This window comes from Carettochelys insculpta, chromosome 33 (genome assembly GCF_033958435.1).
Source record: "Carettochelys insculpta isolate YL-2023 chromosome 33, ASM3395843v1, whole genome shotgun sequence".
Taxonomy (NCBI): Eukaryota; Metazoa; Chordata; order Testudines; family Carettochelyidae; genus Carettochelys; species Carettochelys insculpta.
Window position 1 is genome coordinate 202,686 of NC_134169.1, and position 22,616 is coordinate 225,301.

General features: G+C 51.1%; 1 protein-coding gene across 6 annotated transcripts; it reads left to right on the forward strand.

The window, feature by feature from the left end:
- The first annotated feature begins 666 nt into the window (after positions 1-666).
- On the forward strand, positions 667-18,096 carry LOC142005137 (butyrophilin subfamily 3 member A2-like). Of its 6 annotated transcripts, XR_012643083.1 has the most exons (9): positions 667-767; positions 1,380-1,500; positions 1,847-2,194; positions 3,268-3,534; positions 13,082-13,186; positions 13,576-14,034; positions 15,547-15,567; positions 16,382-16,556; positions 16,843-16,910. XR_012643083.1 is itself a non-coding variant. In XM_074982826.1 (7 exons), the coding sequence occupies exons 2-7, from the start codon at positions 1,404-1,406 to the stop codon at positions 17,683-17,685; spliced, it is 858 nt and encodes a 285-aa protein (XP_074838927.1). In that variant the 5' UTR covers positions 667-767; positions 1,380-1,403; the 3' UTR covers positions 17,686-18,096. The 6 variants fall into 6 exon arrangements, 1 of the variants encoding a protein (XP_074838927.1); XR_012643082.1 differs by lacking the exons at positions 16,382-16,556; positions 16,843-16,910 and adding an exon at positions 17,666-18,096; XR_012643081.1 differs by having other exon boundaries at positions 16,382-16,897.
- Positions 18,097-22,616: the final 4,520 nt, after the last annotated feature.

Sequence of the window (22,616 nt, forward strand, 5' to 3'; positions counted from 1 at the left end):
AATCATGCTTGGTGCGCAGCTCTGGACCTTCTCCACTTTCTCCACATTGCTTTGAAATGTGGCACCCACAACTGGACGCAAGACTCCAGCTGAGGCCTAATGAGTGCAGAGTAGAGCAGAAGAACGACCTCTAGTGTCTTGGTCAGAACACTTCTGCTAATGCATCCCAGAATCATGTTTCCTTTTCTGGCAACAGCATCACACTGGGGACTCATATTTAGCTTGTGGTCCACTATAACTCCTAGATCCCTTTCTGCCATACTCCTTCCTAGACAGTCGCTTCCCATTCTGTATGCATGAAACTCATCGGGCCTTCCTAAGTGGAGCACTTTGCGTTAAACTTCACCCTGTTTACCTCAGACCGTTTCTCCAGATCATTCTGAATTATGACCCTATCCTCCAAAGCAGTTGTGTAACCCCTCCTAGCTTGGTGTCATCTACAAACTTAATAAGCCCACCTCTAGGCCAATATCTAAATCGTTGCTGAAGGTATAGAATAGAACCGATCCCAAAACAGACCCCTGCGGAACCCCACTTGCTATGCCCTTCCATAATGTCTTCTCTCCTTTCCTCTTTAAGGTTTGTGATTTAGTGTTGGGCCGTGCTGTGCTCACGATCGTAAGTTTATTTTCCTCCTTCCTGTCGTCTAGGTCAAGTTCCAGAGAAGATGAAGGTTCTCGCACTCTGCCACAGCTCCAGAGCCAGCTCCCTTCTCCCCGGTTTGATTGTCTTCTCCCTTACTTGCTGCGTTCACCAGGTGGAATCAGGTAGGACTCCGCACTGTGTCTGCTCCTTCTGAGGCGGCTTATTTGAGCCCCTGAAGTGTCTTAAAAAATGCTTCTCTCAAAGTCAGTGGGACCTCTCAGCATGCGTAGCCCTAAGCACACAGCAAGCTCTGTGTAAGTGGGGGGAAGGGTCCTGCTATGGCGGGGAACTTTCCTGGCTTTACACTACCTGGGTGAAATGGGCCAGGGAAAGGATCTGAGCTCTCACTCTGGCCTTGACCCTGAGAGCTCCCCTTGCACTCTCCTGGCTGGCAGAGCTGCTGGAAAGCCAAGGCTGGGCCCAGGTTTCCTGGGGACTGGACCCCTGTGCTGTAGTGGGGGATATGTGTGTGTCTCACACAGGGTGTGGGGCTCCTTCTGGGGGTAACCGGCTGCACTGACCGTCTGTACGACGCTGTACCCTGTCGGCTAATAAACCCACTGTTCTCCTGCTGAGTGAGAGTCACTCCTGCCTGCGGATGGGGTGCAGAGCTTGTGGACACCTGAACCCCATTGCAACCCCCCACCCTGTTGTAGTCACTTTGTGCAGGGACTACACTCTGAGGTGCTGTCTCTGCACTGGAGGTTTCCCTGATTATTACGTCCGTCTCAAAGCAAATACAATGTCAGAAGCAGCAAATGACTAAGACGACTAAGGAGAAACGGGGCAGGTTAGAGGAGAACACGTTGCTCCGTTCCTTGGCACAGGGACATCACAAACAGCAGTCCCCGGAAGGTAAAGAAGTTCCGTGTCTGTTCCTCACACGTCCCAGGCCGCCTCCTCAGGCCTGGCTGTGCCGCAGGGATGCTGGGGGTCAGACACTTGCTCTGGCGGTGGCCACACGCCCTCAGACTCGAGTTGTCTGGGCCCTTCTCCGCAGCATCACTGCCCTCAGTCGGGGTTACGATCTCCCTCCAGTCTGATCTGCAGGATCGTTCGGCTGGTGGAGTCTCCTTGCGCTGGGCCTCTGCCCAATAGTTCTGTGGGATATAAAACAGGAGCTGTCCTGTGTGTGCCACTGCTGAGATGTCCATGAACGACGCCCTGTGCTTACTTTCCTTATCCCCTGTCCATTCCACAGCACGCTTCAAAGTGGTGGGACCTGACAGGCCTGTCACTGCCATTGTGGGAGAGGAGATTGTGTTACCCTGCGACTTGTCCCCCAGGGTGAGCGCTGAGAGCATGGAGGTGACTTGGTTTCGGTCCCAGCTCTCTCCATTTGTCCACCACTATAGTGATGGAAAGGACCAGTATGAGCAGCAGATGCCGGAATACCAGGGGAGGACAGAGCTCCTGAGAGATGGTCTGACCGATGGAAGCGTGGCCTTGAAAATGTTCAGCGTCAGGCTTTCTGGCGAAGGGCAGTACAGCTGGTTTGTTCAACATGGTGCCTTTTATGAGGAAGCACTACTGGAGCTAGAGGTGACAGGTCAGTAGCTTCTGTCTGTTTCTCTCACAGCTGGCTCTGTGTGAATTGAAGGGCTGATCAGCCCTGGGATTTACTTGGCACTGACCACAACTTTTCTCATAAAAATGCCTTGCACCCACATGAAGCATAGAATGGGGAACCCACTTTCAAAGCCAGGCACATCCCTGTGCATTGCCAAGCTCTATGGCCTGTACCACCAGCACCTCCTTCAGAGCCGTGCGTGCCTCCATCACAGCAGGATAATCCCCTGTGGTCACAGTAGCATGACCCAATGGCCAGAGTCAGCGTGCAGTCGCCTGAGATGCCACCACCTGGAGGGTGGTGACCAGGGCAGGGTAACCCAGGCTGTCCCTCTGCACCACGTTCAGACCCAGAGCCCAGTCGGTGGTGGACTCCCTTGCCACCAGCTCCATGGGGCTCGGCCCACAACACCCCCAGTGTTTTAGCTGGTTCTATCGTCTCCTGGTATTTCCTTCCTACCCAGTCCTGTGGCGTCTCTGGCACCCACACTTCAGTCATCTCTGCATTCACTGCAGTGCCCCTCAACAATGTGGGCAGGTCTGGTCCTGATTGGCTGGCACCCAAGTCCTGGAGCAGCCGAGGTCCGTCTGCTGGAGTTTGTGGTGCACTCCCTGCACCTCAGGTGTTCAGCCCAGACTGAGCTCCTTTCAGGCCTTTTACACCCTGGTTCCAGCTGGAGCGTGCCCAGCAGAGCAGGAGCGGCATGGTCTCTTCTGCTAACAAAGATGGGTTAACCCCCGACATGCAAGTGTGGAGCTGACACACCCAGTCACAGAACATTTGAAACACAAGCTCTGTTTTTTCACAGTTATTTTAAAAGAAATCTGTTCATACTAAATTAAATGACCAATTAAAGGATTTCCCATGGCCCAGAAAAGCCCTGACCCATGTTCTGTGTGGATCCTGGGCTGGAACAATCCTGGGGAGAAATAATTAATTTCTTGTTCGTCTATTCCCTGAGTCCATGAGCACTGACAACAAAGGGGAAGTTTAATTTCTTCTCTAAGCTCAATATTTGCATAAATCAAAGGGATTTATTCATTTGTTTCAAGCTTCAGGGTCAGCTCCTCACATCTCTGTGGAGGATTACCAGGATGGAGGGATCCGAGTGGAGTGCCAGTCAGCTGGCTGGTACCCAGAGCCCGATGTGGGCTGGAGAGATCTCAGTGGACGGCCCTTACCTTCATCCTATCAGACGACTTCCCGGCAAGCCAATGGACTGTATGAAATGCAGACGTCTGTCGTTTTAATGGAATATTCAAATGAGAACATGTCCTGTTTGGTGAGGAATGGAAAGGAAACATTATTTTATATATCAGGTCAGTGACCATCAGAACCCACACACTGAACAGCAGAAAAAGAAGTCAGCAGCCTACTGATTTGATCAAACAGAGTGTGGGTTTAAACCCAACATACAAGGAGAAACCCAGTTAGCTAAGGGTGTGAATTTTTTTTGTGCACATAAACAATGCAGGTCTTTCTGCACTGGATGGGTTTTGCCAGTGTGGCTCTACCAGAAAACACTTCTGGTGCAACACAGCTGCACTGGCAAAACTGAACTTTTGTTGGTGTAGCTCATGCTGAATCCCCAGACAGACGTGACCTGTACGGATATACCAGTGCAGGCTTTCCAGGGTAACTGTGACGGCCATAGGGCTTTTGTCAAAATAAGTGTGTTGATACAATTCACACTCCCATGTAACCTAGCTGTGTTCTCACAAATGTTTTCTATTAGAGCAGATGTCAGGCACTTTTGGAATTCCCACGTCTGTAGAGTGGAGTCAAACCAATCTAATGAGCATGGTTTCCTGAAGTGAGGGGTGTGCCCCCCGAGGGAGAGTGAGGTGACCCAGCCCCCCCGTTATTTGCCTCACCCAAAGAAAGATCTGGCCTGTGCTTTCGGCTCCCAGCCCCTGCCATTTTACATGGGTGACTCGGTGCAGCTGCTATAAAAAGCAGGCAGCCAGCGAAGACCCACAAGGAGCTAGCTGCCTCCTGCAAAGGTGGATGAGTGTGGGTTGGGGAGAGGTGGGGGGATGGAGTAAGAGTGGGGAGCTGGTGGTACCTGGTTTGGGGGAGGGGAGGAACTTGTGTTGCGGGGCTTGGGTGGCCAGCTTGTAGGGCTCTTGGGGCTTGTATGGCTGGCTCCACCATCATGGGGCTTGGGTGGCTTGGACTGGCAGGCGGGCAGCTGCCCCAGCAAAATGTGGCTCAGGTGACTGGCAGGCGGGTGGCTGGCCCCAGCAGCGCAAGCAGTTGGGGCAGCTAGCCCACGGCTTGGGCAGCTGATGGTTGGGCATCCGGCACTGGCAGCGCCAGGCCCCAGCGACTGGTGGGTGGGTGGGCAGCTGGGCTTTGTAGCTGGCAAGTGGCTGGGTGGACAGCTCTGGCAGTGCAGGCCTCAGGTGGGTGGCAGCTGGCACAGGTTTCAGATAACTGCTCCAGCTGGGGCTGCACCAAGCACCTGCAAGGGGCCAAGGAAAACTCTTTGTACTAATTTTTAATTGTTGTGTTTGTTTTAAATTACAAATGGAGTGGTTTGTTCAGGAGGGGCTGGATGGTGGTAAGGTAGAGGTGGGGGGCATGACGGTTTCTCAAAAATCAAAAGGGGGGCCAAAATATTTGGGAACCACTGAGTTCGAGTATGTCTCTGCCAGGAATGGCATAAGGGTAATTGACCTGCGTGAGCAATAGGCTATGTTCCTCTTGCTTTCTGTGACTTTTGGATGTCTCACCATAAACCTTTGCTTGACAAATAGCCAGGCCGCCTTCCCTCTCTTATGTAGAGCCATATACTTTGTGAAAACAGCGAGGGGTCCTGGGCCACCTTGTAGACTAATGTTTTTGTTTGGGCTTGCACTTTTGTGGGCAAAACCCACACTTTGTCAAATGCATTGGAGTGCAAATTACAGAGGGAGGGAGACACACACACACACTCACTCTCTCTCTGGTACATCAAGGAAAGGGAGTTAATTATCAGGTGCAGGCACAGTTATAACAAGGTCTAAGAAGGTCCATTCATCAGGGTGGATGTGGCTCACTCCCAGCAGCTGATGGGGAGGTGTCATCATCCTCAACAACCATGGGCTCAGCACCTGTTGGTGTCCAATGCCTCCCTCACAATTTCCTTCCATCTTTTCCTGTCCAGCACAGAGTGGCTTAGCTTCTGTGGACTAGCTCTGCACCTATCTACTGTATAATCTACCCCTTCTCTGTGGGGTCTGCCTCTCCTTTTCAAACCGGCCGTTATGCCGCATATCAGGGCCTTGACTTTTCACTTCTCATTCATCCTGCAGATAAGCTTGAGGAGCTGTAACTTCAATTGTCTAACCTTCTGTAGCAGGTTCTTTTTTGGCTGTATCTTCCTATAGAATTCCTAGTCTGTGACCTTCTGCATCCATCCTATTCTCAGCATTTTTCTATAACAACTCCTCTCACAGACCAATATCCTTCTCCCAGCTGTACAACAGGCTGCTGAATATGCACACTCAGCTTTGTTCCTAAGCTAATCACTTTGCTTTTCCAGATCTTATCCATCGCCTTCAAACTCGTTTTTGCTATTCTAGTTGCTGTTTCCTTCTTACCAGCCAGATCTTATGTGATGTTCTCCCCAGATATGTGAACTACTGTGTTCTTTAGTTCAATCCCATCTACTCTGATTTTTCTTCATATTTCCTAATCTCCAAATACCTCTGTCTTCATTTTATCTATGTTCATAATCAGTCCATACTACTTCCCTTCCTCATTTAGCACCTGCACCATTCTTGCGAACTTCTCTTCATCTTCCTCATTGATAACTATATCGGCCATGAAACTCAAGTTGTTAATTCTCATCCCGTGCACAAATATCCCTTCTACCTCTTCCTTGATCTTGTCCACCATGCTCTCTAGGTGCATCATGAAGATGCTCAGCGATATGGGATCTCCTGGTTTCATAACTACTCGTTCTAAACCAACTTCCCAACTCTCCAGACATTCTCAACACAACCTTCGTGTTGTCTTTGATATTTTTCAACAACCGTATCAGTCTGCTATCCACTCTGTAGGTCTCCAACACTGCCCAAGTCACTTGCTGATCTATATTGTTAAATTCCTTCTGAAAATCGACAAACCAATTTTTCTTGTTTTTTCTTCAAGCTTTCTCCACAATCATTCTTGGTGCCAATATCTGCTGTGTGGTAGTTCTGTCTTTCCTGAATCTCCCTTGCTCATCTGCAAGATGTTCTTCTATCTGTGATCTTCGTCTCTGTCAATATCATCATCAGCACCTTGCCTAGATGATTTGTTAGGGCAATCATTCTGTATTTCTCGTACTCCAGCTCACTTCCTTTCTTGTGTATTGTCACTAGCACAGACCTTACCATTCTTTAGGTGCCTTCCCTTCTTTCCATGCAAGATTATATAGTCGGTATATTTCCTGAATCATATTTTCTCCACCGTAATTGACCATCTTGCTCATGATCTTATCATTTTAAGGGCTCTTGTTGTTTAGTTGTTTCACTGCTCTTTCTACTTCCTCCTTGGAAATATCGGTCTTGCTCTCAGTGCTCAGCAGTGATCTCTTTCAGTTCTTCGATCAGTTCCTCTGAGACACTCAGGTCCAACTGTGCTTTGTACAGATGGGTGCAGTATCTCATCCATCACTGCACAACCTTCTCCTTCTTCACAAGCACCTCATCGTTTTCGTCTTTGATCACCCTCTGCTTAAACTGCCACTTCCTATTAATATTCCGAACTGTCTTATACACCTCCCTGGTCTTACGCTCACTGCAATAGCTCTCTGTATCTTCACACTGCTCCTCTAACCATTTCGCCTGATCCTTTCTGGCTGCTTTCCTTACTTTGTCGCGTTTCACTCTGTATTGCTGTTCCGCCCTCTCAGAAACATCCCTTCTGATCTCCAAAGCTCTCTTCTCTTGGAGCAACTTCGGTGACTCCTGCGTAATCCACTTCTTATTGATCTTCTCTTCTTCTGGAACAGTCAGCTGAATTGCCTCTTCTATCACTGTGGCTATCCCTTCGGCTCTTTTATCTAGGTCTTACAGGGAGGTGTGAACACGAAGAAAGAGAAAATTGCTTTTGTAAAAACAGAACCATTATTCAGTCCAAATTTGATTGTGTTAAATTTGCAAATGAAGCTCAGGTCTTCTGTTTCTCGTTGTAGTGTGGTTTCCAAGGTTTGGGTTGTTTGTTTGTTTGTTTGTTTGCATTTTTGTGGGATAGGATCTATTTACATCCATTACAGAGAGCCCAGAGAGTGGTCTCCTGCTGATCTTTCTACCCTTCATCCCTTGGTGCGGAAACAGTCTGGTTTGGCCAATATACGTGGCAGAGGGCCATTGCTGGCACACGATGGCATAGATCACTTTGGTAGAGGTGCACGTGTGTGAGCTCCCGATGGTGCAGCTGATGTGGTTAGGTCCTGTGATGGTGTCACTGGCGTAGATATGTGGGCAGAATTGACAATGTTGTAGGTATTGGTTCCTCTTCATGGAATGAAAGAATCATAGACTGCTAGGACTGGAAGGGACCTTGAGAGGTCATCGAGTCCAGCCCCTGCCCTCATGGCAGGACCAAGTACTGTCTAGACCATCCCTGGTAGATGTTTATCAAACATGATCTTAAATATCTCCAGAGATGGAGATTCCACAACCTCCCTAGGCAATTTATTCCACTGTTTGACCATCCTGACAGTTAGGAATTTCTTCCTAATGTCCAACCTAAACCTCCTTTGCGTCAGTTTAAGGCCATTGCTTCTTGTTCTATCTTCAGAGGCCAAGAAGAACAACTTTTCTCCTTCTTCCTTATGACACCCTTTTAGATCATGAAAACCACAATCATGTCCCCCCTTAATCTTCTGTTTTCCAAACTAAACAAGCCCAGTTCTTTCAGCCTTTCTTCATAGGTCATGTTCTCTCGACCTTTGATCATTCTTGTCGCTCTTCTGGACCCTTTCCAATTTCTCCCCATCTTTCTTGAAATGCGGCGCACAGAACCAGACACAATACTCCAACTGAGGCCTAACCAGTGCAGAGTAGAGCGGAAGAATGACTTCTCGTGTCTTGTATCAGAGAGGTAGCTGTGTTAGTCTGGATCTGTAACAGCAACGAAGGGTCCTGTGGCACCTTATAGACTAACAGAAAAGTTTTGAGCATGAGCTTTCGTGAGCACAGACTCTGATGAAGTGTGAGTCTGTGCTCACAAAAGCTCATGCTCAAAACTTTTCTGTTAGTCTATAAGGTGCCACAGGACCCTTCGTTGCTGTTCTCGTGTCTTGTTCACAACACACCTGTTAATGCATCCCAGAATCACATTTACTTTATTTGCAACAGCATCACACTGTTGACTCATATTTAACTTGTGGTCCACTCTAACACCTAGATCTCTTTCTGCCATACTTCCTAGACAGTCACTTCCCATTCTGGATGTGTGAAACTGATTGTTCCTTCCAAAGTGGAGCACTTTGCATTTGTCTTGATTAAGCTTCATCCTGTTTACTTCAGACCATTTCTCCTATTTGTCCAGAACATTTTGAATTTTGACCTATCCTCCGAAGAAGTTGCAAGCCCTCCTAGCTTGGTATCATCTGCAAATTTAATAAGCGTACTTTCTATGCCAATATCTAAATTGTGATGAAAATATTGAGCAGAAGTGGTCCCAACACAGACCCCTGTGGAACCCCACTTCTTAAATTTTTCCAGCAGGATTGAGAACCATTAAGAACTACACTCTGAGTATGGTTATCCAGTCAGTTTTGCACCCACCATATAGTAGCCCCATCAAAGTTGTATTTGCCTAGTTTATTGATAAGAATATCACAAAAGACCGTATCAAATGCCTTACTAAAATCTGGGTATACCACATCCACTGTTTCTCCCTTTTCCACAAGGTTTGTTATCCTATCAAAGAGAGCTATCAGATTGGTTTCATGTGATTTGTTCTTTGCAAATCCATGCTGGCTGTTCCCCATCAGCTTACCATCTTCCAAGTCTTTGCAGATCATTTTCTTAATTACTTGTTCCGTTATCTTTCTTGGCACAGAACTTAAACTGAACCGATCTGTTGTTTCCTGTGGTGTTTTTGTTCCCCCTTTTATAGATGGCCACTATATTTGCCTTTTTCCAGTCTTATCGATCCCTTTTTTAATAATTCCTAACATCCTATTTGCCTTACTAACTGCCGCTGCACACTGCGTGGATGTCTTCAGAGAACTATCCACTATAACTCCAAGATCCCTTTCCTGATCTGTCGTAGCTAAATTTGACCTCATCATGTAGTATGTGTAATTTGGGTTATTTTTTCCAACATGCATTACCTTGCACTTACCCACATTACATTTCATTTGCCATTTTGCTGCCCAATCACTCAGTTTGCTGAGATCTTTTTGTAGTTCTTCACAATCTGTTTTGGTTTTGACTGTCCTGAACAACTTGGTGTCATCTGCCTTTGCCTGGAGCTAATTTGAGCTCATTTTGCGCCTTTGCCTTTCTAAACTTGCCCCTGTATTCCTGTGTCGTTTGCCTATATTCATCCTTTGTAATTTTCCTAGTTTCCATTTTTTATGATTCCTTTTTTTTATTTTGAGATTATGCAAGATCTCCTGGTTAAGCCAAGCCAGTCTTTTGCCATATTTTCTATCTTTTCTACTCAGTGGAATAGCTTGCTTTTGGGCCCTTAATAGTGTCCCTTTGAAAAACTGCCAACTCTCCTCAGTTGTTTTTTCCCCTCAGTCTTGCTTCCTGTGGGACCTTACCTACCAGCTCTCTGAATATATCAAAATCTGCCTTCCTGAAATCTATTGTCTCTATTTTGCTGTTTTCCCTTCTACCCTTCCTTAAAATTGTGAACTCTATGATTTCATGATCACTTTCACCCAAGCTGCCTTCCACTTTCAGATTCTCAATCAGTTCCTCCCTATTTGTTAAAATCAAATCTAGGACAGCTTCCCCCCCGTAGGCTTTTCAGCCTTCTGAACTAAAAAGTTGTCTTCAATGCAGTCCAAGAACTTATTGAATAGTCTGTGTGTCGCTGTGTTAGTTTCCCTACATATATATCTGGATATTTGAAATCCCCCATCACCACCAAATCCTGGGCCCTGGATGACTTTGTTAGTTGTTTAAAAAAAGCCTCATCCACCTCTTCCATCTGAGTAGGTGGCCTGTAGTAGACTCCTAGCAGGACATCACCCTTGTTTTTTTACCCCTTTTAACTTAATCCAGAGGCTCTCAACACATCCATTTCTTATGTCCATCTCCACCTAAGTCCAAGTGTGTATATTTTTAATATACAAGGCACCACCTCCTCCCTTTTTCCCCGTCTATCCTTCCTGAGCAAACTGTACCCTTCTGTACCAACATTCCAATTGTGTATTATCCCACCAAGTTTCTGTGATGTCAGCAATGTCATAGTTGTATTTATTTATTAGCGCTTCCAGTTCTTCCTGCTTGTTACCCATAATTTGATCTGTTTGTGATGGCTACAGAACCTTCTCATTCAGCCTCTGTGATTATAATATCAGAGTTGTTTTTGAGGCTATGGATAGTGTTGCCTGTGTGGGGCACGTGGTTATTCACAATTTCAGCCTGTGCAAGTGTGAGGAAGACCAGCCCATCCTTGCCTACAGACAGCCCCCAACTTGCTGCAAACACATTCCTTCTGTCAACTCCACTCACCCACAGGTCTTGGGTCAAAGTGGGAGGAGGGCCCAGCTCTCCACTTCTGGAAGGGCTAGGAGCAAAGGCAGAAGAGGGCAGGGTTTGGGGCAGTCAGTCCTGGGGACCCCATCACACTCCCTCTTTGAGCATAGCTCTGGGCCCCTCTGAAAGGCCATGCCTGGACCAGCATGAGTTGCCCCCTTTGCCGCACTCAGTCATCAGGCTGGCTGTCCACATAGCCTTACAACTGACACCATCAGATTAAGGAACATGGAGCTATATGTATCTCATCGAGCGTGGAGGGACCTCTCAAGGTCATGGAGTCCAGTCCCCTGCACTCACAGCAGGGCCTTGTGGATTTTTTTAATCTAACCTGCCCAGAACTTTCTTTCTACAAGAAAACTCCAAACCCAGACTACACAGAGAAACAGGAGAGCTGCAAATCATTTTCAAATTTAACATGATCAAATTTGGACAAATAATGAGTTAGAATTGTTCCCTCACTACACAGGTTATCTTCCTTCTCTTGGCATTAACACGTCACATCAGCAGCGGGGAGCGAGCCATATCCACCCCCTCTGAGTTGGCCTCATTAACACTGACCCTACACTTGATAAGCAACTCCCTTCTGAAGATGTATATGTGTGCCTGCCTCTGTACTTCCACTCCTATCACCTGATAAAGTGGGGTTTTGTCCACAAGAGGTTATGCCCAAATAAATCTGTTAGTTTAAAAGTGCCACGGGACTCCTTGTTGTTTGTGCAGATACAGACTAACACAGCTGTCTCTCTGAGGAGAATTTTTAGATATTCTATTGACTGTTTAGAGATGAGGGAACAACTCTTAACTCTGTTGTGAGGCTCAAACCTGAAGTAAACCCTTGGCCCACTGAGGTCAATGGGAAAACTCCTACTGAGTTGTGTAGGATAAAGATTTAAGTAGCACCATCTCACTTCTGAAATCCTTGACTGGAAATAGTGGTGCTCACAGCTCACCACCTGCCTAGCCACTGTCAGGTTGCATCACTGCAGAAGTGACTTTTGAGAAGAAACTGGAAGGAGGAGAACAAGGTGGTGGCTTTATGGATTTTGACTAGAGTGTTTAACAATCTCAAGGGGCAATTTTTCTGAGAGCATAGCAGATGCAGAGAATCGGGGATGTGAAATGATGAAGCAAAACAGGAAATTGACTTTTTGATGATACCCTGGGTTGGATCGGTGGCTGGGCTAACCTGGAGGGCTTTGTAAGTGAAGACTAGAAGATTGTGTCTGATGCATTGGAAAAGAGAATCCAGTAAAGTAATTTCTAGCAGTTGATAATACAGTCTGAGGGATAGGCTGGTAGCAGTGCAATTTTGCATTGGTTTCCTTGCAGGGAAGTGGGGAATACTGAGGCCAGAGAGGAGAAGATTGCAGAAGTGAAGGCACAGGGGATCAAGGGTCAGATCAGAATTTGGCAGTGAGGCCTGGAACACATTGTACGAGGGGAAGTGGTGAGATGTAGACCTCAGATTTAAATGGGAGAATCACAAATCCAGACCAGCTTCCCACACAGTAGTTTGGATGAACCGTGATTATGAGTCATTGTCAGGTTAGGGAAAAATAGCAGATTTATAAGCAATTGTTTCAGACGACCACCAATTTCTGAGTGGTCTTTCCCACTGACTGCCTTCTTGTCCCCTGCATTGCACCCTGTTGATCAATGACATTAACTGTGTGTGCTCTGAGCCAGGACCTTTACTCTTGCTAGCAGCAGTAATGATGTTAGATGCCTGATGTGGTAGTCGCCCTGCGGGGCTGCTCACTGCACAAAACCTCAGAGTGTCAGTCGGTTCCAGCCACAAAGAACAAGTGTTGAAATAATCAGGACCCCAAAAGACTGGGAAGGAAATGGAGCCACCCAGAGGGGACTGGACTTGTCCAGGGTCCCACAGCAGGTCCCCAGCAGCTGAAGTCCCACATGTCCCATCCCACTGCCTGAGGGACAGGAGAGTTGCTTTTCACTGCAAACCACAACCAGCCTCGCTGCCGTGCCAATGTGTACAGTCAGCGGCTGTCTTAGCTGGAGTCCTCTTTACCATCTGGTTGTGGTGTTTCATGCAGTGCCTCTGGGGCCATGTTTCCGTCTGCCCACTGGAGTTGGTGCTTCACAGAATGGAACGTTGTCCCTGCTTACAAAGTGATGCGAGGGCCTCTGGGATTTTGTTTTTCAGACCCTTTTTTCCCCAGGGTGAATCCCTGGATGGCGGCTCTGGGCGTGATCCTGGTGATTTTACTTGGCTCCTTGGCCCTGAGCGCGTATCTCTTCAGAATCCAAGGTAAGCGGTGGAGCAGGGAAGGCAGGGGACTTCATAAAGATGTGAATATGGTGCAAGATTTGTCATGATGAGGAGCTTGTACCTGCCCCACCCCAGGGATGGAAAAGCTACTGAGGTTCCCTTTGTCGGTGGGGTGATGATATGCACCAGCCCCTGGCTGCCGGCTCAGAGGGCATCTCCTGCCCCCTCCCTCACCCCGACCCCATTACCTGACTCCCTCACTGCAGGATGGAGTGAAAAACTCAGACCACTGCCCCTTGCCCAGTACCCGCCCACCTTTGCACTGGTGCATGTTGTGCCAGCTGAGCCTCCTGCAACCCACCGCGCACACACAGAGCAAGGGTCCAGGGAGCCCTGCATGGGGCTTAGTTTTCCCTGGATTTGCACAGCCCTGCCTGAGATGACTGACCAGGTCAGTTACATTTACGGACGCAGAGAGGGGATGGCATCGGAAGGAGGCAAAAATTCAGCAGTGGGACTGAAGCAGAGAGACAGATGAAAGTTCCAGTCTGCTGTGGAATCTCAGTCTGGTGTCTCCTGGTTCTCTGGGGTCACTCGCAGTGTGTCTGGCCTCACCTCCCACAACTCTGCAGTCTGACGTCTGTGCTTCAGATCTCTCTTTGCTAATCAAGCACCCTCATGCGACACTGGAGCTCCCTGTGGGATAGCCCTGGAGGGTGCAAATCAATGTGCTCTTCAGTGAGGAAGAGAAATCACTCCCGTTTGGTACGTCTCCTCCTTCCTCTTTCCATACGTGACGTTTTTGTGCATGGCTGTGTCCCCATCGCAGTGTTGTGATTTCTGAGCCTTCGGGAGAGCTGCAATTCAGTGTAACGTTTGGAAAGACGGTAAGCGCCCCCCCCCGCCCCCCCGTGAGAAACTGCCCACCAGAGGGTAATAAGAAAACTTTACCAGCCACCAAAAAGCAGGGAAGTTTGCATAGAAATGACATTTTAGGTCAGACAATGTTGCTGTTAATGAAGAGAACTCTGAAATCAGTGGAACTGGACTAATTCCCCAAGCCCAGACCCACAAAGGGACTTGGGTGTTCCAACACTGAGCATCAAATGATGACCTTTTACATGAGTTAGGGACAGTCCTGTGGCCCCCAAAGCCTGAGGTCAGTGTTCATGGGCCTTCTGCAATGATGGGGAGAGATGAGCTCTTGAGAATGGGATCCGCCTCAGCCCTCCAATGGGAGGGGGCAATAGGTGGGTGCGTCCTGAGGCTGGCCCCTCTCCCAGAGCTGGTACCTAAATCCTGGCTGCAGGGAGGTGCTAGCCCCTGCTTGTTGGCCACAGCCAGGCACCTCCACCCTGCAGTCGGGCAGGTGAGGGAGGCTCTGAGACTATTGCTTGTGAGGGTTGGTGGGACGCCTCCCGAGCTCACTCTGAGGGGCAGAGTTGGAACGGGGTTAGAGGCTCAAGCGCCAAATGGCTCCTTCGGCCCCTGCAGAGCGGGAGCCCAGGGACGCTGAAAAGCTCTGACAGGGACCCAGGGAAAACGAAACCTTTTCTCCTCTGTGGTGAGCGCCGAAGTCGGAGCCGTTCCAAAGCCGCAAAGGCCGATGCAGAGACTCTTCCTGTGACATGCGCGAGTGTGGGTCATGGCCCTGACGCCTGACTCCCAGGCAGCACGCAGCCCAGGGGCCATATGCAGGGGCACGAGGGGGCGCACGACCCCAACTGCTGTGGGTGGGAGGGGCTGTCTTGCAGCCTGTGTGGGGAGCAGTGGGGGGCCCTGCATCTGCAGGAAGCTCTGGTCCCACTGCACTCACAAACAATGGCAAGTGATGCAGAGCAAGGTGGCCCCAGCTGCTTCGCCGTCCCTGCCGCACCACTCCAGGGGCGGGAAAGGGCCATCTGTACAACCCCCTTCGGTCAGGGAAGAAATGCAGTGGGGCTGCCCTGCTCTGCTTCCCCCACTGCTGCTGGTGAGCATGGGGTGGGGATGGACCCCCCCTGCCAGCACTGGCCCCACTAGTACCCTGGGCCACCTCACTGGGGGAAAGGTGGAGTGAGGGTGGAGCAAGGATGGGGAAGAGGAGGGGTTTGTCCAGGCCCCTCCCTGGGCTGCAGAGGGTCACATGGCTGGTGGCCGCTGGGTTCCCCCTGAGCAGTTGCCTCCTACACAGCCTGCGTAGGCACTTAGGGGCATGGAGGGCTTGGCATTAGCATGGGTGAATTTCGACTGCCACGTGTATCATCTGTTTCAAGTAGGGCCCCAAAGGTCCCTGAGTGATGTGGGGTTGCTGGGAGGTCTGCGCCCGGGTCCCTTGGCAGTGTTGGACATTGCCCCGTGACTGCACCTTCCTGGGGAGAGAAGCCCCTCCACTAACCACCAGTTCTTTGTGTTTTCAGAGACCCTGGGAGCAGAGCTTCGTAAGTATCACTCGTCTCCTTCCTGCCTAGAAACCCTGGGGTGCCGATTGAACCTCTCTAATCTGGCATCTTCAGGACCTGACCGGTACCGAATGAGAGAATGTGCTGGACCATGGGAGGTCAATATTGTCCAGCAGCATTGCCAGCCCTCCCACTGCTTACTGGCCATGCACATGATAAGTGGTCATCCAGCTACCTAAAATCATGCTGTGAGGCCACATCTGGAGCATTGTGTCCAGTTCTGTTCTACGCACCCCCCCGAGTAGAGAGAGAATTTGGATGCATGTTTCACCAGGAGGGTGGTGAAGCACTGGAATGTGTTACCTGGAGAGGTGGTGAAGTCTCCATCTCTAGAGGTTTTTAAGTCCTGGCTGGGATGACTTAGTTGGGGTGGGTCCTGCTTTGGGCAGGGGACTGGACTGGATGACCTCCTGAGGTCACTTCCAGCCCTAGGAGTCTGTGATTCTATGCCAGATTATGGATGTTGCTGGATGAGAGGGTGCCAGATCAGATGACATAACAGCCAGACTGGGTCAGACCATAGGCTCATCAAGCCCAGTATCCCGTCTTCCAACCCGTTCCAACAGACCAGGCAATCAGCAAGTGATCAATTCCCTGTCACCCATTTCCAGCCTCTTGGAAACAGAGGCAAGGGACACCCTCCATGCCCATCCTGGCTAATAGCCATTGAGGGACCTTTGCCCCCATGAATTGATCTAGTTCTAGTAAATAACAATTCCCGATCTATTTTCTCCACACCAGTCATGATTTTATACTCCTGTGTCATATCCCCCCTTAACTGTCTTTTTTCCAGGCAAAAAAGTCCCAGTCTTATTAATCTTCCCTCATATGGAAGACGTTCCATGCCCTTAATCATTCTTTTGCCCTTTGCTGAACCTTTTCCAATTCCAGTACGTCCTTTTTGAGATGGGGTGGCCACATCTGCACACAGTATTCCAGATGTGGACGTACCATGGATTTGTATAAAGGTAATATGACATTTTCTATCTTCTTATCTGTTCTTTTCTTAAAGATTCCCAACATTTTGTTAGCTTTTTTGACTGCTGCTGCACATTGAGTGGATGTCTTTCAGAGACCTATTCACAGTGACTTCACGATCTCTTTCTTGAGCGGTCCAGCTAAGTCAGACCACATCATTGCATATGTATACTTGGCATTATGTTTTCCAAAGTGCATTACTTTGCATTTATCAACATTGAATTTCATTTTCCATTTTGTTGCCCAATCACCCAATTTCTAAATATTCTTTTGTAGCTCCTCACAGTCTGCTTGGGACTTAACTATTTGGACTATAGAATCATGGAATCAGAATCCTAGAGCTGGAAGGGACCTCAGGAGGTCATCAAGTCCAGCCCCCTGCTTCAAGCAGGATCAACCCCCAATAAGTCATCCCCGCCAGGACTCTCTTTGTCCAGCCAGGACTTAAAAACCTCTAGAGATGGAGAATCCACCATCTCTCTAGGCAATGCATTCCAGTTCTTCACCACCCTCCTGGTGAAGTAGTTTTTTCCTAATATTCAACCTACACTTCTCCCTCTTCAAGTTCAGACCATTGCTCCTTGTTCCGCCATCTGACACCACTGAGAACAGTTTCTCACCCTCCTCTTTAGAGCTCCCCTTCAGGAAGTTGAAAGCTGCTTTTAAATCTCCCCTCAGTCTTCTCTTTTGTAAACTAAACAAGCCCAAATCCCTCAGCCTCTCCTCATAGGTATTGTGCTCCATCCAGCCTCTTAATTATTTTTGTTTCCCTCCGCTGAACCTGCTCCAGCAAATCCACATTGTTTTTATACTGAGGCGGGGGGGGTGCCAAACTGGACACTATATTCCAGATCTGGCCTTACCAGTGCCAAATAGAGGGGAAAAAGCACTTCTCTAGATCTGAATGAAATGCTCCTCATAATGCACCTCGATATGTCATTAACCTTCTTGGCTACAAGGGCACACTGCTTACTCATATCCAGCCTTTCATCTGCCAAAACCCCTAGGTCCCCTTCTGCTGTACTGCTGCTGAGCCAGTTGGTCCGCCACCTAGAACAATACTTGAGATTCTTCTTTTTTATCCCTTTTTTCCAAACAGTTTATAAATATGTTCAATAGGACTGGTCCCAGAAGAGACCCTGGGGGACACCACTATTTACCTCTCTCCAGTCAACCTGTACAAAAATGTCCTTACAGCCGTGCTTGGTTCATGTCAATGGTTTTTGGTTGGTTTGTTTGTTTTCCTTTTTTTTTTTTAATTTTTATAATTTACCTTTGAAAAGTAGTTGTGTTTTCAGAGTGAGCATGAAAACTCCAACACTTAACGGTCACTTGAAATAGTATTCTGGGGAATTACAAAGTACTTTGAATAGAAAAACATGCAGGGCCTTAACTTTAGTTCTTAAAATGTACTGAAATAGAACAAGGTGACGTGCTGAATATCGTCTTTTGGTCAAGATATACGAAGGGCAGTGGAGCTTCTGGTTATACGACTTGTAATCAAAGACAAAGCAAGTGCTCAAATATTAATGTAAGAAACCTTTTCCCTCCTGTTCTTGTACATTTTTTACAATAACTCCTCTTGCCACAGCACTGAGTGGCAGACATGTAATTGATTTCAATAAGAGCAGGAGCATCCTTTTAGTGGGCACAAAAAGCAGTCAAGTAGCACTTTAAAGACTAACAAAATAATTTATTGGGTGATGAGTTTTCGTGGGACAGACCCACTTCTTCAGAGCTGAAAGCTCATCATCCAATAGATTATTTTGTTAGTCTTTAAAGTGCTACTCGACTGCTTTTTTGTTTGGATAGAATACAGACCACCACAGTGATCTCTGCCGCTTTCAGTGGGGCTGGGGCTGTTTGGTTTTGCAGTGTGAAAGTGTCGGGTGTTTGCAGATAAAGCTGGATTATAGCTCGGTAGGGTGGGAATAATTCTCCAGGCAATGGGGTGTTTATGATGGGAAAGACCCATACAACAATGCTCAGGCACTGTTCGTATTGTTCTGACGTTTTGCGTTTGTAACTTCCAGTTTCCTCATTGTGTCAATCTGTACAATGCTGAACCCTGTGTATCTAGCTGGGGTGGGCCCCACTGGGGTACAGAAATTGTATGGAGAGCCAGGGAGAAAAGGCAACACGTGTGCCCTCCTCTCCACCCCGACTCTTCTTCAGGACACCGGTCCCCTATCCAGCCACCCACGCTTCCTGCCTCCTGGAGCCTGCCCCCTTACTGTGCCCCACTTGACTTCCTCACTCCATCCAACCCCCACTGCTCCCTCCACTGACCGGCCCCTGGGCTCCTGTCCCCTGTCCAGCTCCTGCTGCTCCCTGCTGCCGGACTACACCCCCCAGAGCCCTGGGGCTGGTGGCATGATGAGCTCAGCCTCCGTGGGGGGGAGAAGGGATGGGACGAGTGTAGCCCGCCCGGGCTGCAGCTTGCCGGCTGGACAGGAGGAGCCAGTGGGCCGTATGTGGCCCATGGGAGGTGGTTTGCCCCTCGCTGGCATAGAACCTGGGTTGAGATCACGTCTCATCTTTGTTCCTGTGCTTGCTTTGAGGGTGGAGAAGATGGGCGTTCCCTGTAGAAAAAGGTAGTATAAGTTGTGCTGTTGTCAGTGTTGAGGTGTTACCTCCCATGTGAAAAGGAGGCTTCTTTCCCTGCACTCCAGGGGCGTGTTGGGGCCTGATAGTTCAGGGTGGTCTGCACCAGCACCTGCAGGTTAAGAGACATGCCAAGGTGGTAAGTTCTGCCTGGTGGTGTGGGCAGCAAGAGGGCGCAGGGGTTCCATTGAACAACACCCCACAGAACCAGCCTGAGCCCCCGCCAGTCGCCTGGGAAACCTACATCCTCCCCCGTCCCTGCCCTGCCCTGGGGGCTCTAAGAGACAAGACTTGCCAGGTGTGAGCCCTGAGTCTGCGTCCTACAGCCCAGGCTCCAGGCTGAGCCGACACAGCAGTGAAATGGCCCTGCAGCCCGAGCCCTGGAGCCGGAGGCAGCAGCAGAGGAGTTTCTGGCTGGGACGATCAGCCCGAAGAGCTGGTCCTGCCCCACTCACAAGCACTGAGGCTGTGTGGAGCAAAAGCAACTCTTATTCACTGGGAAAAGGAGCCCAGCGTTCGTTAGGGACATGCCCGCAGCCCCGTTCCCATCAGCACCCACCCGGCCCCTGGGCTGCTGGGCAGCAGAGCTCTCTAATCCCCCCACGCCAGGAAAAGGGGAGGCAGAAGGGGGGAGACTCTCCATGTTATGGTCCATCTGCTCCTCTCTCTGCCGTTGCCCTCCCCTGCCCCAGGGGAGTCGCTCTGCAGACTTGGCTGAGGGAGCCGTCCTGTCCATGGGATGGGCTGGGGCGACCACCCCAGCCCTGCTCCTTGGGGGCCCCTGGTGGCTGTCTCAGTTGCGCTGTGGATGGGGCAGGAGAATTACTTAGGCCGGGCGTGGATGGAGGGAATGGAGGGGGCACCAGGGGGTCATCTCCCCTCCCCCCACCATGTGGGATAAGGGTCCCTGCTCCACCCTGCCTCAGCCTCCCAGCCTGCTGAGCTGCGCCGCTACATGCCAGCGGGACCCGGGCTCTGCTCCCAGCCGCCGTAGGGAAGTGGGGCTGTGGGCCGGGAGGAAGTGGCTGGACAGCACAAGCTGGTGCTCACACCACCGGGTGAGAGCTGGGGGGCTGAGGGGAGGTGACCCCTGTGGCTACCACCACCCACCACCATGTTCTGCGCCAGGTCGTCCCTAGCCAGGATGCCCAGGGAGGGGCTGGGGGCAGGGCAGGCGTGGAGAGGGGAGGGGCAGGGGTTCTCTTGGGGCCCCATCTCCCCCTCAGCCTGGCCCTGTTGGCTGAGATCTAAGGGCTTTTCTCCATTCTGGGCCGGGCACAGCCTGGGGGAGGAGATTCCAGCCTGGCCCAGCCGCTCCTTTCACCCTGCCCCCGGGGGGTGACTCTGCCCAGCCCTGTGCTGGGGTCTCAGAGCCGCTGGGCACAGCCTGGGGGAGGAGATTCCAGCCTGGCCCAGCCGCTCCTTTCACCCTGCCGCGGGGTGACTCTGCCCAGCCCTGTGCTGGGGTCTCAGAGCCGCCGGGCACAGCCTGGGGGAGGAGATTCCAGCCTGGCCCAGCCGCTCCTTTCACCCTGCCCCCGGGGGGTGACTCTGCCCAGCCCTGTGCTGGGGTCCCAGAGCCGCCGGGCACAGCCTGGGGGGAGGAGATTCCAGCCTGGCCCAGCCGCTCCTTTCACCCTGCCCCCGGGGGGTGACTCTGCCCAGCCCTGTGCTGGGGTCCCAGAGCCGCCGGGCACAGCCTGGGGGAGGAGATTCCAGCCTGGCCCAGCCGCTCCTTTCACCCTGCCGGGGGGTGACTCTGCCCAGCCCTGTGCTGGGGTCTCAGAGCCGCCGGGCACAGCCTGGGGGAGGAGATTCCAGCCTGGCCCAGCCGCTCCTTTCACCCTGCCGCGGGGTGACTCTGCCCAGCCCTGTGCTGGGGTCTCAGAGCCGCCGGGCACAGCCTGGGGGAGGAGATTCCAGCCTGGCCCAGCTGCTCCTTTCACCCTGCCGGGGGGTGACTCTCCCCAGCCCTGTGCTGGGGTCCCAGAGCCGCCGGGCACAGCCTGGGGGGAGGAGATTCCAGCCTGGCCCAGCCGCTCCTTTCACCCTGCCGGGGGGTGACTCTGCCCAGCCCTGTGCTGGGGTCTCAGAGCCGCCGGGCACACCCTGGGGGAGGAGGTTCCCTGAGTCACTCTCCAGCTGGGCCCGATTCTGTCGCTGACCCCATCAAACCCTCCCCAGGGCTGAGCTCTGCCCCTCACGCTCTGACTCTCTCCCCTGCAGCGACAGTGACTCTGGATGCGGACAGGGCTCATCCCTGCGTCATCCTGTCTGAGGGTGGGAGAAGTGAGATGGGAACTCACGGGGCAGCAGCTGCCTGACAACCCCGAGAGATTTGACTGTTGGATCTGTGTGCTGGGCCGTGAGGGGTTCACCTCGGGGAGACACTGCTGGGAGGTGGAGGTGGGGGATGGGCCATACTGGGCTGTGGGGGTGGCCAGAGAGTCAGTGGGCAGGAAGGGACGGATCAGCCTCAGCCCTGAGGGGGGGATCTGGGCTGTGCAGCAGTTTGGGGTTAAGTTCCAGGCTCTCACCTCCCCTGAGACCCCCCTGCCCATGAGCCGGCCCCTCTGCAGGGTCCGGGTGTGTCTGGACTGTGACCAGGGGCAGGTGACATTTATTGATGCTGGGGCCAAGGCCCTGATTCTCACTTTCCCGCCGGGCTCCCTCCCTGGGGAGAGAATCCGGCCCTGGCTCCGGGTGGGGCTGGAATCCCGGGTCCGACTGTGTCCCTGAAACCACCCTCTCCAGCCTCAGTCTCTGGGACTTTGGAGGACTCCATCTGCCCACCTCCTGGCTCAGCTCTATGAGCCCTGTAAGCGCCTGCTCCCTGCTACCTGCAGCCCCAGGGATGGGAGGGAGAGGGGGGAGACCCCTGGAGCTGGGGGAGGGGCCCAGAGGGGCTAAGGTGGGGCTGGAGCTAACAAGTTGGGGGTAGGTGGAGGTGGGGGGGCAGGGCACAGCATTAATTAATGGGGGCTGAGAGGCAGACCGGCTGGAATCTCTGCAGCAGTGGGAGTGTTTTGTATTGATCTGTGTCCTCAGATCTCACCGGGTCTCCCAGTCACAGCTCCAGTGCCGGGGCCGAAGCCCCCTTCCCCTGTCACTCCTGGGGAGTGGGTACCACTGTGATTGTCACACCCGGGGCTGGGCAGGGGCAGGTCGAGCTTCACAAGATACAGCAGGACCCAACGTGTTGCTGGGAAACTCCAGATTTTGGGGGCTTTGTTTCAGTTCTGACTCCTGATTTGTAACTTGTGGGGCTGGCGACACGGTGAGAGGCAGAGGGATGGGGCGGGGTTGCCAGATGTCCTGAAATCTGCGGGATATTCCTGAATTTCCATGACTGGTCCGCTGAGTGTTGGTGGGGGAAATGGAGGGAAAAGGACAAGATCAAGTAACACCAACTCAGCAGAGTGGAGTGGAGCAAGGGAGAGACTAGC

Excerpts from the sequence above, each read along its gene's own strand:
- LOC142005137 (XM_074982826.1), top strand. The coding sequence starts at position 1,404 with ATGACTAAGACGACTAAGGAGAAACGGGGCAGGTTAGAGGAGAACACG. Across the intron at positions 3,535-13,081 it reads AACATTATTTTATATATCAG|ACCCTTTTTTCCCCAGGGTG; the intron begins GTCAGTGACCAT and ends TTTGTTTTTCAG. Across the intron at positions 15,568-17,665 it reads GACCCTGGGAGCAGAGCTTC|TTTATAAATATGTTCAATAG; the intron begins GTAAGTATCACT and ends TTTTCCAAACAG.